The sequence below is a fragment of the Carettochelys insculpta genome, chromosome 3, assembly GCF_033958435.1.
Source record: "Carettochelys insculpta isolate YL-2023 chromosome 3, ASM3395843v1, whole genome shotgun sequence".
NCBI classification, from domain to species: Eukaryota; Metazoa; Chordata; order Testudines; family Carettochelyidae; genus Carettochelys; species Carettochelys insculpta.
The window spans coordinates 210,781,269-210,798,316 of record NC_134139.1 but is presented as its reverse complement, the minus strand read 5'-3'; the positions used below and the strand labels follow the sequence as shown (position 1 = coordinate 210,798,316).

General features: G+C 60.3%; 1 protein-coding gene across 4 annotated transcripts in view; it reads right to left on the bottom strand.

The window, feature by feature from the left end:
* Window positions 1–13,623: 13,623 nt before the first annotated feature.
* Window positions 13,624–17,048, bottom strand: part of MPV17 (mitochondrial inner membrane protein MPV17) — a 47,641-nt gene continuing 44,216 nt past the window's right edge. For 3 of the 4 annotated variants that reach the window (XM_074991574.1, XM_074991575.1, XM_074991576.1), the window contains one exon: window positions 13,624–16,408. In XM_074991574.1, the coding sequence (XP_074847675.1) occupies window positions 16,163–16,408 (246 nt within the window). In that variant the 3' untranslated portion in view covers window positions 13,624–16,162. The remainder of the gene's footprint in view (window positions 16,409–17,048) is intronic. The other variant, XM_074991578.1, reaches the window with a different exon arrangement.

The following is a 17,048-nucleotide window of genomic DNA, read 5'->3' as shown; positions in this document are numbered from 1 at the left end:
CCCACCACCAGGCTTAACCCTCCCCAACTGCCCCCCCCCCCCCCGCCCCAGGACTTACCTTTCCAAGGAGCTCCAGGTGCTCCTGCTCTGGCCCCAGCTGCAGGCCGTGTGCCCCGAGGGTGGAAAAGCTGCCCCCCCACTTACGCGAAATTCCAGTTCTGCCGAGGTTTATGAGAGCACAAGCTGCTCGAAAGCCAAGGTGCTCCCGCACACACGGGTGGGTAACACTCGTCACTCAATGCACGCACGAAACCAGGAGCTACCGACCCGTGAGCTCATACCACTGCAAACGACGGGTTATGGGAAGCAGCTTGTCCCACGCATCTTGGAGATATGTTATTATCGTCATAATCCATAAAGTACTGGGGGGCCATCACAGTAACCTCTCGCTTGACTCAGCCTCTGCTCTGGATGACTGAGGATCGCTCACGTGACACCAGCTAATAAAGGCGGCGTGACGTTACTGGATGTTTAACTAGGAAAGCCATTTCTGTCACCATTGGATATAACTGGCACCACATCTTGCACCAGGTGGGCCAAGTGAGGTGTCTAATGAGAGCTGAAACTGCTCATGTTACTTGTATATCTATACCATCTTGCTATGCAATGAGCTAGTTATTGGGTCTCTCTCTGTATTAGAAATGTGTTAGTGCCGAGAATCGCAGTGGGAGGTGTGATCACCTCCCCACAGAGGCGACCTGGGCTGAACAAAGGCAGAGACCAGATACCCAGACGTGGCGCCCACGTTTTACGGAAGTGGCTGGGATGTGCTGGCTAGCCCAGCGACCAATGGCAGAGCACCGCAGCCGCCCACCTGGTCAGGTGACCCCTCCAGTGCCTATAGAAGAAAGAAGTTTTTCTCTCCACATGACAAGTGACAAGAAGGCCCTGGCAGTGACCAGCTCTGTTCTCCATCCTCATGAGCTGGGCCCGGGTGGACTGAGGGACCTGTCCCTCAGAAGGATGCATTTTCAGATTCTCAAGAAATCAGCACAGGCCATCGCTGGCTGCACCAATAGCTGTAACTGATGTATGTAAAGTAACACCTCAGCCATTCTGCTCTCTCCCCCCTGTGTTTTCTTTCTTCTTAATAACCCTTTATATTTTGCTTTCTAAAGGATTGGACCAGCGGGCTGGTTTGGGTAAGTCAATATTGACCTGAGACTGTGGCTGGTCCTTTTGGGGCCCAGAAGAATCTGTGTGGATTTGGTGAAATGCGTTTTCATAACCTGTCACCTGAGTAGAGGGTTGCTGGTCTGGGCTGGTAGCAACTGGGCAGTCTGTGGCTCTGGCTGGCCAGTGGGGCTGGCAGAGGTGCTGTTGCAGCTGGTTGGATTTGCCTTAGTGAGAGGAAAATCCCAGCCCAGGATTTAAGCAATTCACCCTGTACTGATCCTCTGACCACTGCCCCTCAGGAACCTCGGCTGGAGATGACCGACCTTGGGACCCACTGGAGGACAAAGGGAGAAGTAGGAGGCCAGGTGCCAGGTTTGCCCGGTGTGATGGGGTTCAGGGGTCCCCCTGCACTGCACCCCGTCTGTTGGCAGGAGTGACTCTGGCTCAGCAGGTACAACAGGAGGTTTATTAGGTGACAGACGCCCAGTTTCTCACAGAAGCGTCAGTACAGCAGTCAGAGATATTCCTTCCAACCCGTCCTGGGGAGAAGAGCCTGAGGGGTGCCCCTGTGGGGTGTAGCTTCCCCCCTCGCTAGGCTGGCTGCCTTCCAGCTCCCTCTCCCCCCAGCTTCTAACTGCTGTCTCTGATTCAAACCCAGCTCGGCTCCTGCCTGCTCTGTGTTCAGGGCTGAGATGTTACCTGCCAGCCTAGGTTATAGCCCCAGGGTCATCCTTAGCCACGGGGAGCTGCTCTGCTTGTCTCTCACATGCAGCCTGACTCACACATGCACTCCCCCCACTCCATCACATCTCTCCCCACTTCCAGACCGAACTGAGCAGGGTCACTTAGCCAGTGACCTGGGGAAGTTCGGGGCCCTCCCTGCGTGACAGGGCATCGGCTATGGTGTTCTTGTTCCCGTTGACGTGGACCACCTCCATGTCGTAGTCCTGCAGGAGCAGACTCCACCGCAGGAGCTTGGTGTTGGCCCCTTTCATGTGATGCAGCCAGGTCAGGGGTGAGTGATCGGTGTACACGGTGAAACGCCGTCCAAACAGGTACGGCTGCAGCTTCCCCAGCGCCCACACCATGGCCAGACATTCCTTCTCTATGGCTGCGTAGTTCTGCTCCTGGGGCAGCAGCTTCTTACTCAGGTACACGATGGGGTGTTTCTCCCCTTTGTCATTCACTTGCATTAGCACCGCCCCCAGCCCCACGTCCGAGGCATCGGTGAACACCAGGAAGGGTTTGTTGAAGTCTGGATTTGCCAGCACTGGGGCCCTGACCAGAGCCTCCTTCGGCGCGCAGAGGGCCTCTTGGCACTGCTCGGTCCAGACCACCTTGTCAGGCTTTCCCTTTTTACACAGCTCCGTGAGGGGGGCTGAGATGGAGCTAAAGTGGGGCACAAACCTCCGGCAGTACCCCGCCATCCCAATGAAGGCCTGGACCTGCTTCTTAGTCTGGGGTGTTGGCCAATCTCTGACAGCCTCCACTTTAGCTGGCTCTGGCTTTAAGCAGCCGCTGCCCACCTTGTGGCCCAGGTAGGTCACCTCAGCCATTCCCACCTTGCACTTCCCTGCCTTGATAGTCAGACCGGCCTTCTGGAGTCGGTCCAGCACCTGCTTCACATGGGACACATGGTCCTCCCACGTCTGGCTGAAGATGCAAATGTCGTCCATGTGAGCCAGGGCAAAGCTCTCCATCCCTTTCAGTAGCTGGTCCACCAGACGCTGGAAGGTAGCGGGTGCTCCCTTGAGGCCGAAGGGCAGGACCAGGAACTCGTAGAGCCCCACAGGGGTGATGAAAGCCGACTTCAGCCGGGCATCTTGGTCTAATGGCACTTGCCAGTACCCCTTGGTGAGGTCTATGGTTGTGAGGTAACGGGCTCTCCCCAGCTTGTCTAAAAGGTCATCAGGCCTGGGCATGGGGTAGGCGTCCGAGACAGTGATGGCGTTAAGCTTGCGATAGGTCACACAAAACCGAACAGACCCATCTTTTTTAGGGACTAACACCACAGGCGAGGCCCAGGGGCTGGACGAGGGTTGGATCACCCCCAGAGCCAGCATGTCTTCAACCTCCCGCTCTATGTCCTGAGCCGTCTTCCCTGTGACTCTGAATGGCACACACTTCACAGGGGTGTGGGTGCCTGTCTCTATTCAGTGGACAGCCAGGTCAGAGCGTCCGGGTCTGTCCGAGAACAGCTGCTGGTGTGAATGCAGCACCTCCTTGATCTCCGTCTGCTGGGCAGGGGTCAGCTGGTCTGAGAGGGGAATAGACTCCAGCAAGGAGCCGGCTCCAGTCCTTGTGAACAAATCAACCAAGGGATCATCCCCCTGCCCCTCCCAGTGTCTGCACATGGCCAGCACCAAGTTCTCTCTGTCCCAGTAAGGTTTCATCATGTTCACATGATAGACCCGGTGGCTGTGGGCCGGTTTGACAGTTCCACCACATAATTCATGTCATTTAGCTGTTTGACGACCTTGAAGGGCCCATCCCAGGCCGCTTGCAGCTTGTTCCTCCGCGCAGGTACAAGGACCATCACTTGGTCCCCAGTGGCATAGGCTCGGGCCCTGGCGTTACGCTCATACCAGACCTTTTGCTTCCTTTGGGCCATGGAGAGGTTCTCCCTGGCCAGGCCCATGAGCTCGGTGAGTTTTTCCCAGAAGGTCAGTACATACTGTACCACTGACTCCCCTTCAGGAGAGGCCGTCCCCTCCCACTCTTCTCTGAGCAAGTCCAGGGGTCCCTGTACCCTCCTTCCATACAGCAGCTCAAACGGGGAGAACCCCGTGGATTCCTGGGGCACCTCCCTGTATGCAAACAGCAGGTGGGGTAAGTACTTGTCCCAGTCATGGAGGTATTGATTCATGAAGGTTCTCAGCATCTGCTTCAGAGTCCCATTGAACCTCTCCACCAGCCCATTGGTCTGCGGGTGGTAGGCTGTGGCCCAGGTGTGCCGGACCCCACAATTGTCCCACAAGTTTTGCAGCAGGGCTGATAAAAAGTTGGACCCTGTGATGGAGTGTGGGGAGTGCATGTGTGAGGCAAGCAGCAGCTCCCAGTGGCTAAGGATGACCCTGGGGCTACAACTGGCAGGTAGACAGACAGACGCGGTGCCCGCCAGGTCGCGCTCAGCTAGCGGTGGTCCATCGCGAGCAGAGTCCCCCGCCGCAGAGCTGCGATGGCTGGAGCTCGAGGCGAAATAAAAGGAACTGGAAGCCCAGGAACGGCAGAGGGAACATGAGCGCCAGGAACGGGAAAGAGAGCGTGAGCACAAGCGCCAGGAATGTGACAGAGAGCGTGAGCACGAGTGCCAGCTACAAGAGAGACAGCGGGAGGAGAGAGAGCGAGAGCGGGAGCATGAGTGGGCCATGGGAGAGGCGAGATGCCAAGAGGCCCCAGCTGCAGTAAGCGGGGAGAGGGCCAGACGGCTCGGGGTGGCCAGTCACTTGGAGACGCGTGTGCTGGCCCAGTGTCAGGACCCAGGGGACATGGACGAGTTCCTTACCGACTTTGAGCGAGCCTGTGAGTTGCACGAGGTCCCCCCAGCCAAATGGCTCCAACACCTCACCCCCTTGCTGGGCCAGAAGGCCGCAGCGGTGCTCAGCCAGCTGGAGGGGCTGCAGCCTGGGGACTATGAACGGTTCAAACAGGCCTTGCTGCATAAGTTCGGGCTGACTCCGGAGATGTACAAGAAGAAGTTCCAGGAGGCGCAGAAGAGGCCAGAGGAAACCCATGTAGATACAACCGCCCGCCTGAAGCAATACTACCAGAAGTGGGCGTTCGGAATGGGAGCCCAGTCCGTAGAGGACCTGATCGAGCTGGCGGTCGTGGAGCGATTCTACGAGATGTGCGCACCTGACCTGAGCGTGTGGCTCGTGGACCGGAAGCCAGGGGACTCACACGATGCAGGGAAACTGGCAGATGACTTCACAAACAGCCGGGCCAGGTTTGAAAGTGAGCCCCACAAAGAGAGGGAGTCTCGGAGAGAGAGGGAGTCCCGGAGGGAGAGGGAGTCCTGGAGAAACCGAGAATCTCAGAGAGACCGGTCCCTAACTGTACGACAGAGGGGACCACCTCTTGGGCGACCCCAGGAAAGAGGGGCCAGCCACCCACCCCCCAGAGAGCCAAACAGAGCCCGGACAGAGCAGCCGGCCCGAGGGACACAACAAGACCCAGGCTGTTATCGCTGTGGGCTAAAGGGGCATAGAGAAGCCCAGTGCCCCAAGCTCCCAGACAGGTTGAGCAGGCCGGGGGGTCATGGAGTCAACCGGGTGGAGTCCCAGAAGCCAGAGGGGCTGGCGGCCAAGGCGGGTGGTGCTGACAATGGGCACTCGGATTGGGCCGAATCCGCCCCACAGACCAGCTCCTCAGGGGGACCAAATGCTCAGAGGCCATTTTACAGAGTGGGGGCAGCGCTACCTCTGTGGAGCAAGTGTCTCAAACACCTCGAGGTAGACCGGAAAAAGGTCACGGGGTTCTGGGACACAGGCGCTGACGTGACGCTGGCCCGACCCGGGGTGGTGGCACCGGGCTGCATGATACCCAATTCCCACCTGAAGGTAACAGGAATTGATGGGACCCCTTTCAAGGTGCCCATGGCGAGGGTGCACCTGAAATGGGGGAAGAAGGAAGGCCCCAAGGAAGTGGGCGTGCACAGCCATTTGCCGGCGGATGTACTGATGGGGGCTGACCTGGAGAACTGGCAAGGTGAACGCCCTCGTGCCCTGGTCCTGACTCGTAGCCAAAGAAAATGAGGGGTGCGCTCCCCAGATTCAGGGGTAGAGGCCCAGCCAAACCCACAGGAGCCACAGGGGCCAACCCTGAGAGAAAGGGGGCCCCCAAAAACCAGATCTCACAGGCCAGGGGTGCTGGAGCCAGACAGGGATGGGGAAGTAGCATCCGCTCCTGCCCCAGCAGAAGAATTCCAGGCAGAGCAGCAGAGAAACCCCTCCTTGCAGAAGCTGAGGGAACTGGCCAGTCTCAGGCCAGCTCCACAGCTGGGGGAGGGCTGCAGGGAGAGATTCCTGTGGGAAAAGGGATTCCTGTACCGGGAATGGGCTCCCAGACACAAAGTGGAGCCATGGAAGGTCCAGAGGCAACTGGTGGTTCCCCAAAAGTACCGGCGCAGGCTGCTGTACCTAGTCCATGATGTCCCGCTCGCAGGACACCAGGGGATCCACCGCACCAGGAGAAGGTTGTTACAGAACTTTTTCTGGCCAGGGATCTTTGCAGCTGTCCGTCTGTATTGCCTGTCCTGCGATCCCTGCCAGAGGGTGGGGAAGACCCGGGACAAGGGGAAAGCTGCCCTGAGGCCACTGCCCATCATAGAGGAGCCTTTCCAGAAAGTGGCTATAGACATAGTGGGACCCTTCAGCAAGGCAACACGTTTGGGGAAGAAATATATCTTGGTGGTGGTAGATTTTGCCACGCGATACCCAGAAGCAGTGGCCTTGACCTCTGTCGACGCTGACACCGTGGCAGATGCACTGCTGTCCATTTTCAGCAGAGTGGGGTTCCCCAAGGAGGTCCTCACAGATCAGGGGTCCAACTTCATGTCGGCCCTACTGCAAAGCTTGTGGGACAAGTGTGGGGTCCGGCACACCTGGGCCACAGCCTACCACCCGTAGACCAATGGGCTGGTGAAGAGGTTCAATGGGACTCTGAAGCAGATGCTGAGAACCTTCATGAATCAATACCCCCATGACTGGGACAAGTACTTACCCCACCTGCTGTTTGCATACAGGGAGGTGCCCCAGGAATCCACGGGGTTCTCCCCGTTTGAGCTGCTGTACGGAAGGAAGGTACGGGGACCCCTGGACTTGCTCAGAGAAGAGTGGGAGGGGACGGCCTCTCCTGAAGGGGAGCCAGTGGTACAGTATGTACTGACCTTCTGGGAAAAACTCACCGAGCTCATGGGCCTGGCCAGGGAGAACCTCTCCATGGCCCAAAGGAAGCAAAAGGTCTGGCATGAGCGTAACGCCAGGGCCCGAGCCTATGCCACCAGGGACAAAGTGATGGTCCTTGTACCTGCACGGCGGAACAAGCTGCAAGTGGCCTGGGATGGGCCCTTCAAGGCCGTCAAACAGCTAAATGACATGAATTATGTGGTGGAACTCTCAAACCGGCCCACAGCCACCGGGTCTGTCATGTGAACATGATGAAACCTTACTGGGACAGAGAGAACTTGGTGCTGGCCGTGTGCAGACACTGGGAGGGGTAGGGGGGATGATCCCTTGGTGGATTTACTCACAAGGACTGGAGCCGGCTCCATGCTGGAGTCTATTCCCCTCTCAGACCAGCTGACCCCTGCCCAGCAGACGGAGATCAAGGAGGTGCTGCATTCACACCAACAGCTGTTCTCGGACAGACCCGGACGCACTGACCTGGCTGTCCACCAAATAGAGACAGGCACCCACGCCCCTATCAAGTGTGTGCCGTTCAGAGCCACAGGGAGGACGGCTCAGGACATAGAGCGGGAGGTTGAAGACATGCTGGCTCTGGGGGTGATCCAACCCTCGTCCAGCCCCTGGGCCTCGCCCGTGGTGTTAGTCCCTAAAAAAGATGGGTCTGTTCGGTTTTGTGTGGACTATCGCAAGCTTAACGCCATCACTGTCTCGGACGCCTACCCCATGCCCAGGCCTGATGACCTTTTAGACAAGCTGGGGGGGCCCGTTACCTCACCACCATAGACCTCACCAAGGGGTACTGGCAAGTGCCATTAGACCAAGATGCCCGGCTCAAGTCGGCTTTCATCACTCCTGTGGGGCTCTACGAGTTCCTGGTCCTGCCCTTCGGCCTCAAGGGAGCACCCGCTACCTTCCAGCGTCTGGTGGACCATCTACTGAAAGGGATGGAGAGCTTTGCCCTGGCTTACATGGACGACATTTGCATCTTCAGCCAGACGTGGGAGGACCATGTGTCCCAGGTCAAGCGGGTGCTGGACCGACTCCAGAAGGCCAGTCTGACTATCAAGGCAGGGAAGTGCAAGGTGGGAATGGCTGAGGTGACCTACCTGGGCCACAAGGTGGGCAGCGGCTGCTTAAAGCCAGAGCCGGCTAAAGTGGAGGCTGTCAGAGATTGGCCCACACCCCAGACTAAGAAACAGGTCCAGGCCTTCATTGGGATGGCGGGGTACTACCGGAGGTTTGTGCCCCACTTTAGCTCCATCGCAGCCCCCCTCACGGAGCTGTGTAAAAAGGGAAAGCCTGACAAGGTGGTCTGGACCGAGCAGTGCCAAGAGGCCCTCTGCGCGCTGAAGGAGGCTCTGGTCAGGGCCCCAGTGCTGGCAAATCCAGACTTCAACAAACCCTTCCTGGTGTTCACTGATGCCTCAGATGTGGGGCTGGGGGCGGTGCTAATGCAAGTGAATGACAAAGGGGAGAAACACCCCATCGTGTACCTGAGTAAGAAGCTGCTGCCCCGGGAGCAGAACTACGCGGCCATAGAGAAGGAATGTCTGGCCATGGTGTGGGCGCTGGGGAAGCTGCAGCCGTACCTGTTTGGACGGCGTTTCACCGTGTACACCGATCACTCACCCCTGACCTGGCTGCATCACATGAAAGGGGCCAACGCCAAGCTCCTGCGGTGGAGTCTGCTCCTGCAGGACTACGACATGGAGGTGGTCCACGTCAAGGGGAACAAGAACACCATAGCCGATGCCCTGTCATGCAGGGAGGGCCCCGAACTTCCCCAGGTCACTGGCTAAGTGACCCTGCTCAGTTCAGTCTGGAAGGGGGGACAGATGTGATGGAGGGTGGGGAGTGCATGTGTGAGTCAGGCTGGATGTCTGAGACAAGCAGACCAGCTCCCAGTGGCTAAGGATGACCCTGGGGCTACAACTGGCAGGTAACACCTCTGCCCTGAACAAAGAGGAGGGAGGAGCCGAGCTGTTTTTTTTTAATTGGGGGGGGGTGGCACTTGGAGGCTGGAGAGAAGAGGGAGCTGGAAGGCAGCCAGCCTGAGGAGGGGGGAAGCTACACCCCAGAGGGGCACCTCTCGGGCTCCTCTCCCCAGGACGGGTTGGAAGGACTGTCTCTGACTGCTGTACTGTCGCTTCTGTGAGAAACTGGGCATCTGTTGCCTAATAAACCTTCTGTTGTACCTGCTGAGTGAGTGTCACTCCTGCCAGCGGACGGGGTGCAGTGCAGGGGGACCCCTGAACCCCATCACAGACACTTTGTCAGTAAGGACTTCCTTGGGGAACCCCACCCTGCTGAAAATGGACAGCAGTGCATCTGCCACAGTGTCAGCTTCGATAGAGGTCAGAGCCACTGCTTCTGGGTATCGCGTGGCAAAATCTACCACCACCAAGATATATTTCTTCCCCGAACACGTTGCCTTGCTGAAGGGGCCCACTATGTCCATAGCCACTTTCTAGAAAGGCTCCTCTATGATGGTCAGTGGCCTCAAGGTGGTTTTCCCCTTGTCCTGGGTCTTCCCCACCCTCGGGCAGGGGTCGCAGGACCAGCAATACCAATAGACAGCAGCAAACATCCCTGGCCAGAAAAAGTTCTGTAACAGCCTCTTCCTGGTGCGGTGGATCCCCTGGTATCCTGCGAGCGGGACATCATGGGCCAGGTACAGCAGCCTGCGCCGGTACTTTTGGGGAACCACCTGCTGCCTCCAGAACCCCCCCAGCTCCACTTTGTGTCTGGGAGCCCACTCCCGTTACAGGAATCTCTTCTCCCACAGGAATCTCTCCCTGCAGCCCCCCCTCAGTGGTGGGGTTGTGCTGAGACCAGCCAGTTCCCTCAGCTTCTGCAAGGAGGAATCTCTCTGAACCTTGGCCCCGAACTCCACATCTGGGGAAGGGATGGGAACTGCTTCCCCCTCCCTGCCTGGCTGCAAGACCACCCATCAGTGAGATCCCACTCTTGGGGGGCCTGCTTCCCACAGTAGACCCTTGTTCTCTGGCTGGGCATCCTCCCCCAGACCTGGGGAGAGCACCCCACGCTTCCTTTGGCTGTGGGTCAATCGGAAAGGCGGCCAGAACTCTGTCCAGACTCAGCGAGAGAGTGTGGAATAACAACAAGCTGTACACTCACACCAAAATGCAAGTCTTCAGAGCCTGCATCCTCAGCACCCTCCTTTATGGCAGCGAGACTTGGACCCTGTATGCCCGCCAGGAAAAGAGGCTGAATGTCTTCCACTTGCGCTGCCTCAGGCGCATCCTTGGAATATCATGGAAGGACAGAGTGACCAACACCGCCGTCCTCGAGCAAGCTGGAATCCCAACCATGCACACCCTCCTCAGGCAGCGTCGGCTCCGCTGGCTTGGCCACGTCCACAGGATGAATGATGGAAGGATCCCAAAAGACATCCTGTATGGTGAGCTAGCCTCTGACAAAAGACCTCCCGGACACCCCCAGTTGCGTTACAAAGATGTCTGCAAGAGAGACCTCAGAGAGGTAGACATCGAGCTGGACAACTGGGAAGAACTAGCAGACGACCGCAGCAGATGGAGGCAGGGGTTACACAAGGGCCTTCAGAAGGGCGAGTTGAAGATCAGACAGCTAGCAGAGGAGAAGCGAGCGCACAGAAAGCACAATAAGGACTTGCCAGACACCCACTACATCTGCAAGAGATGCAGCAAGGACTGTCACTCTCGTGTGGGTCTTCACAGTCACAGTAGACGCTGTAAATGAAGCCCTCAATTGGAACTTTAAAGGGCGCGATCCATAGTCTGTGCAGACTGAAGGATGCCAACACCAGGGCCTGAGGACGTTCACCTGGCCAGGGCTCCAAGTCACTTCCCCATTAGTACCCATCAGTGGGCAAATAATGGTGCACGTCTGCCTCCTTGGGGCCCACCTTCCCCCCCATTGCAAGTGCACCCTTGCTACAGGCCCCTGAAAGGGATCCCATCTAGTTCCTTCAGTCAGGTGGGAGTTGGGCCCCGTCCAGTCTGTTGCCGCCAGCCTGGCCCGGGACAGCATCACACCCGCACCCATTTCCCAGAACTCTGTGACCTTCCCGTCATCCACTGCCAGGGGTACGAGGCATTTGCTCTGCAGAGCCAGCCCTGCCCCAGCCCTGCAAACCAAGCCCTGTGCACCTGGGCCCTCCAAGGAGCTGGCCCATGGCCATGGCTCCTCCCAAGCCGAGGATGCACTGTCAAGCCCCACCTGCCTGGGCAGCCAGCCCCTCTGGCCGCTGGGGCCCCACCCAGTTGGCCCCAGCCTGCTCGGCCTGTCTGGGAACTTGGAGCACTGGGCTTCTCTGTGGCCTTCTGATCTAGCAAGGGGGAGAGCTGCCTTGTGGCGGGGGGGACCTGGGGCACCTCACAGGCTTGCTCAAAGGAAGCAAGAAACCCATCCAGGTCCCGCCCCCCGTCCTTACACTGGGCCAGCACTAACCTCCCAAAGTGACTGGTAGCCCTGGGCCTCCTGGGGATCCCCCCACTCACCACAGCTGGGGCTCCTCAGCTCCACCCCAGCCCACTCATGCCGCTGCTGTTTTTCCTGGGCCTCCCACTCTGGCAGCTGCAGTTCAATTTTCAGACATTCAGCTCCCTGGAGGAGGTGCTGGGCGGCGAGCAGCTGCGACTGGCCGCCTGGATCCCAGCAGCCCTGGGGTTTACCCAGCTGCTCCCAGCCCCTTCCTGCACCTCAGCTAGGCAGGGATCTGGTATCCCCAGGGCCTGTCTGACGGCTCACCCTGGGGTCTGGCCCCAGCTCCAAGGAGCAGTTGTTCTCTTCCGGCTGGGAGATGAGCTGGGCTCTGGTGGGTTTGCTGCTAGGGAGCCTCTCTCCCTGCATAAGCAGACAATGTCCATTTTCAGGAGCCGATACCCCACTGCCGCTGTTTGCGGAGGCCCCTTCAGTGTGTCAGCCTCCTTGTGGGTCTCTCCTCCCAGGGGGTCAGGCTGTGGGCCTTTGGCAACCGCATCTCACTGCCCTTCAGCAAGCCTGGACCTCGCTGTCTGTTCTTCTCCCACCTCCACCCCAGTCACTTACTGTCAGATGTTCCACCCACAGGGTGCAGTAGATCCCACTCCTGCCACCAGGTGTGATGTGGTTCTGGGTCCCCAAACTCTGCACCCCATCATTAGCCAGAAGTGAGTCTCACTCAGCAGGTGGAAGAGGAGGTTTATTAGACAACAGAGATGCAGCGTGGTACACACTTGTCAGCACAGCAACCAGAAATGTTCTGGCCGACCCATGTTGGGGGGAAGAGGGAACCCCAGGCTTGGAGCCCCCGGCTTGGGCCCAGCCTGCTTTTTCCTCTCCAGCATCCCAATTCCAGTTCCAGCTCCACCTGCCCCTTTGTCCTCTTTCTCAGGGAACAAAGGTGTCAGGGCAGGGCATGGGGGGGGGCATAGCTCCCTTGGGGGCACATCACTCCTGTTACCCGTGGGCAGGGCATGGGGGGGGCACATCACTCCTGTTACCCGTGGGCAGGGCATGGGGGGGCACATCACTCCTGTTACCCGTGGGCAGGGCATGGGGGGCACATCACTCCTGTTACCCGTGGGCAGGGCATGGGGGGGGCACATCACTCCTGTTACCTGTGGGCAGGGCACGGGGGGCACATCACTCCTGTTACCCGTGGGCAGGGCATGGGGGGGCACATCACTCCTGTTACCTGTGGGCAGGGCACGGGGGGCACATCACTCCTGTTACCTGTGGGCAGGGCACGGGGGGGCACATCACTCCTGTTACCCGTGGGCAGGGCATGGGGGGGGGCACATCACTCCTGTTACCCGTGGGCAGGACATGGGGGGCACATCACTCCTGTTACCCGTGGGCAGGGCACGGGGGGCACATCACTCCTGTTACCCGTGGGCAGGGCATGGGGGGGGCACATCACTCCTGTTACCCGTGGGCAGGGCATGGGGGGGGCACATCACTCCTGTTACCTGTGGGCAGGGCATGGGGGGCACATCACTCCTGTTACCCGTGGGCAGGGCACGGGGGGGCACATCACTCCTGTTACCCGTGGGCAGGGCATGGGGGGGGCACATCACTCCTGTTACCCGTGGGCAGGACATGGGGGGCACATCACTCCTGTTACCCGTGGGCAGGGCACGGGGGGCACATCACTCCTGTTACCCGTGGGCAGGGCATGGGGGGGGCACATCACTCCTGTTACCCGTGGGCAGGGCATGGGGGGGGCACATCACTCCTGTTACCCGTGGGCAGGGCATGGGGGGCACATCACTCCTGTTACCCGTGGGCAGGGCATGGGGGGGGCACATCACTCCTGTTACCCGTGGGCAGGGCACGGGGGGCACATCACTCCTGTTACCCGTGGGCAGGGCATGGGGGGGGCACATCACTCCTGTTACCTGTGGGCAGGGCATGGGGGGCACATCACTCCTGTTACCCGTGGGCAGGGCATGGGGGGGGCACATCACTCCTGTTACCTGTGGGCAGGGCATGGGGGGCACATCACTCCTGTTACCCGTGGGCAGGGCATGGGGGGGGCACATCACTCCTGTTACCTGTGGGCAGGGCACGGGGGGCACATCACTCCTGTTACCCGTGGGCAGGGCATGGGGGGGGCACATCACTCCTGTTACCCGTGGGCAGGGCACGGGGGGCACATCACTCCTGTTACCCGTGGGCAGGGCATGGGGGGGGCACATCACTCCTGTTACCCGTGGGCAGGGCATTGTGGGTGTTCTGTGACCGGGTGTTTATGGTGGGTCTGGAAGCCTTTAATGCCCAGTGTGGCTATTGGCCCCCAGTGCTGTGCCGGGAGCCGTGTGAGGTGGCTAATGACAGCGGAGGAGGCCCTGAGCCTGCGTAGGCGTCTGTGTCACGTATGTAGGTGCAGTCACAGGTTACAGCTCTGCAGCTGGGTCAGACCATGTTTCGGGGCTGAGCTTCTCCACGGGAGCTGTGAGCTCGGCCCAGCCAGCACACTGGGCTGCACAACGAGGTGGAAACAGGTGCTCAGACGCCGACTCCACGTCCCCGATGCCTGGGACATGTCAAGGGGGACGCAGCCCCCGGTCAGGTGACCCGAGGTGAGACAAGGGAACGGGCCCATCGCAGAAACTGGAAGTCCTGTGGCACCTTACAAGTAACGCGTATTTCGGACCATAAACGTTCATGGGCAAAGACCCGCTTCACCCACGACAGCGCCTGCTCCAAAATACGTTAGTCTACGAGCTGCCTCAGGACTTGCTGGTTTTGAAGCTACAGACTAACTCGGCCCCCTCTCTGGAACGGGGCTGTCTCAGACACTGGAGACTGGCTCCTGCAATCCCTCCTATAGCAGTTTGCCACCACAGCCTGCCTGAGTCCCCTAAGGGACCACGGCAAGAAGAAGGGACTTGGTCCAGAGACACAAAACAAGGAGGTGGTCTTAGAAGAGTCCATCTTGGCTCCTTTGTCTTGTGGTGTCCAAGGGCCCATGTCCAGCGCGTGGACCCCAGCGGGCCGGCCCTGCAGTGCTCCAGCAACTGATCTGTGTGACCTGAAATGGACTTTGAGACGCTCTCGAATCGGCACATAACACGGCTGGCCGCGTCAGTAACTCAAACGGACGGACGTGAAGTTTTGCTTTAACAGTTTTTCTAAACCTGCTCTGTTTTGTGAATAAATCTTCAGATGCTCAGACATAAAGAACTGGCGAGCGTGTTGTCCTGGGAAAGATCCTAGTATACATTGATCAGGGGCTGGGGCTGGAAGAATCTGTGTGCTGCTGGGTGAAACAGGCTTAAGAGCCTCTCACCATAAGTTGGGGGTTGCTGGTCTGGGCTGGTAGCAGCTGGGAAGTCTGGGGGTTTGCGTGTGGGGCTCTGCCTGGCAGAGGTGCTGTGGTGACTGGTTGGATTTGCCTTAGTGAGAAGGAAACCCCAGCCTGGGCTGTGAGTGCCCAGTTTTTAAGCAATGACACTCTGGGTTGACTTCCCTACCTGTGCCCTGAAACCCCGTCCTCTCACAGGGGGCACTGCTGCCTCGGGGGCACAAGTCTCACCTGTTCCCCCATTGTGCCCACACCCTGCCAGGTCCAGGCCATGCCGAGGGTGAGCTGCCAGGCAACCGCTGCCCCACAAACAGCTCGGCAGCCCCATGCTGAAATGCTGAGTTCCCGCGCTGCTCCCGCCAAGCAGGGAGGTGAGGACGGTGGGGCTGGAGCGCAGCCCCAGCCGACCCAGGCACTGCCCAAAGGCCTGATGCACCAGAGCTGTGCTGCTCCCTGAGCAGGGGGGTGCCGGCAAGGCTGCCCCGTGCAGCCAAGAGGAGCCCAGTGGGGACCGGCGCCCTGCGGCGCCCACGTGGCAGTGCCCCGGCTAGCTGAGGTGTGAGGCAGGGGCTCCAGCTGGCTGCCAAGGCCAGTCCAGCAACACACACTGCATGTGAAATGCCCAGGTCAGCCGGGCAGTGCCCGCGCTGCGCACAGCCGGTGCCAGCTGGCTCAGGCCACGGCGTGACCGTGTGGGGCAAAGGCCCTGGGTCGCCCAGAGCCAGGGGTTGTTTGGGAGCCCTGTGGCCCAGCCCCTGGGTGGCAGCGAGGGGCTGGCTCCAGGCGCTTCCGGCAGGCGCGCTGTGCTCTGGCTCTGCCGTGGTCAGCGGCTGTGGCCGCTGGCACTGCCAAGCAGTGAGCTATGACCACGGGGCTGCCCCTGCCCAGCCTGCCAGATCCCACCCGGCCAGGGCCAGGCTCTCCAGGCGGCCCCAGCTCCAGCCACAGCAAGGCCAGGCACTGAGTTTATTTCCCAGGCCTGGACCGGCTCCAGGGCAGGCGGCCTAGCGTGGCCATGGAGGGGAGGGCCGATAGCTCCCTCTCCCCGCAGCGCCGTGGGGGTCCATGGGGCGCATGCAGAATGGCTGTGACCTGCCCTCCCCCCGCTGCAGCCACCACTGGCTCAACCCCACTCAGGGGCCAGGCAGGCCGTGACCGTGTGACAGGGACCCACCCAGCCCCGGGACCCCCACTGGAGCCCTCCTGCCAGAGCCTCACCTCTGCGGGGCCACCGCCCCGCCCCACTCGCCGTGGCACTCACAGGAGAGGGGCGGCTCAGAGGGGAGGGGGGGGACCCAGCTGGGCAGGGGAACCGGGGGGCTCTGGGCCCCCTCCGCTCACTATGGCAGTCTCAGAGGAGGGTGTGACAGGGGGCACAGTGAGGGGCTGCCCCACGGCCGTTGGGGGGCGTGGCGAGGGGCTGCCCCACGGCCATTGGGGGGCGCGGCGAGGGGCTGCCCCACGGCCGTTGGGAGGCGTGGCGAGGGGCTGCCCCACGGCCGTTGGGGGGCGCGGCGAGGGGCTGCCTCACGGCGCGTTGGCCTTCCAGGAGAGGTAGGAGTTCCAGACAACAGCGACGACCTGTACCACGGCCAGCCTGCGAGAGAGGGAGGCAGCGGTCGGCCGAGGCTCTGGGGTGCCCCAGCGTGGCACTCGCTCCGGCAGGAAGTGACAGGCTGGGGGGCTGGGGACGGCGTGGGGCATGGGGCGTGCTCCCCGCCTGGCTCCTGGCTCCAGCTCAGCAGCAGCAGCAGCCAGGCAGGAGCAGGGGCTGACAGTATCCCCAGCCCTGAGCCCCTCCTACCCCCCGTACCCCCATATCCCCAGCCCTGAGCCCCTCCTACCCCCGTACCCCCATATCCCCAGCCCTGAGCCCCTCCTACCCCCTGTACCCCCATATCCCCAGCCCTGAGCCCCTCCTACCCCCTGTACCCCCATATCCCCAGCCCTGAGCATCTCCTACCCCCTGTACCCCCATATCCCCAGCCCTGAGCCCCTCCTACCCCCTGTACCTCCATATCCCCAGCCCTGGGCATCTCCTACCCCCTGTTCCTCCATATCCCCAGTCCTGAGCCCCTCCTACCCCCTGTACCCCCATATCCCCAGCCCTGAGCATCTCCTGCCCCCCGTACCTCCATATCCCCAGTCCTGAGCCCCTCCTACCCCCTGTACCCCCATATCCCCAGTCCTGAGCCCCTCCTACCCCCTGTGCCCCCGTATCCCCAGTCCTGAGCCCC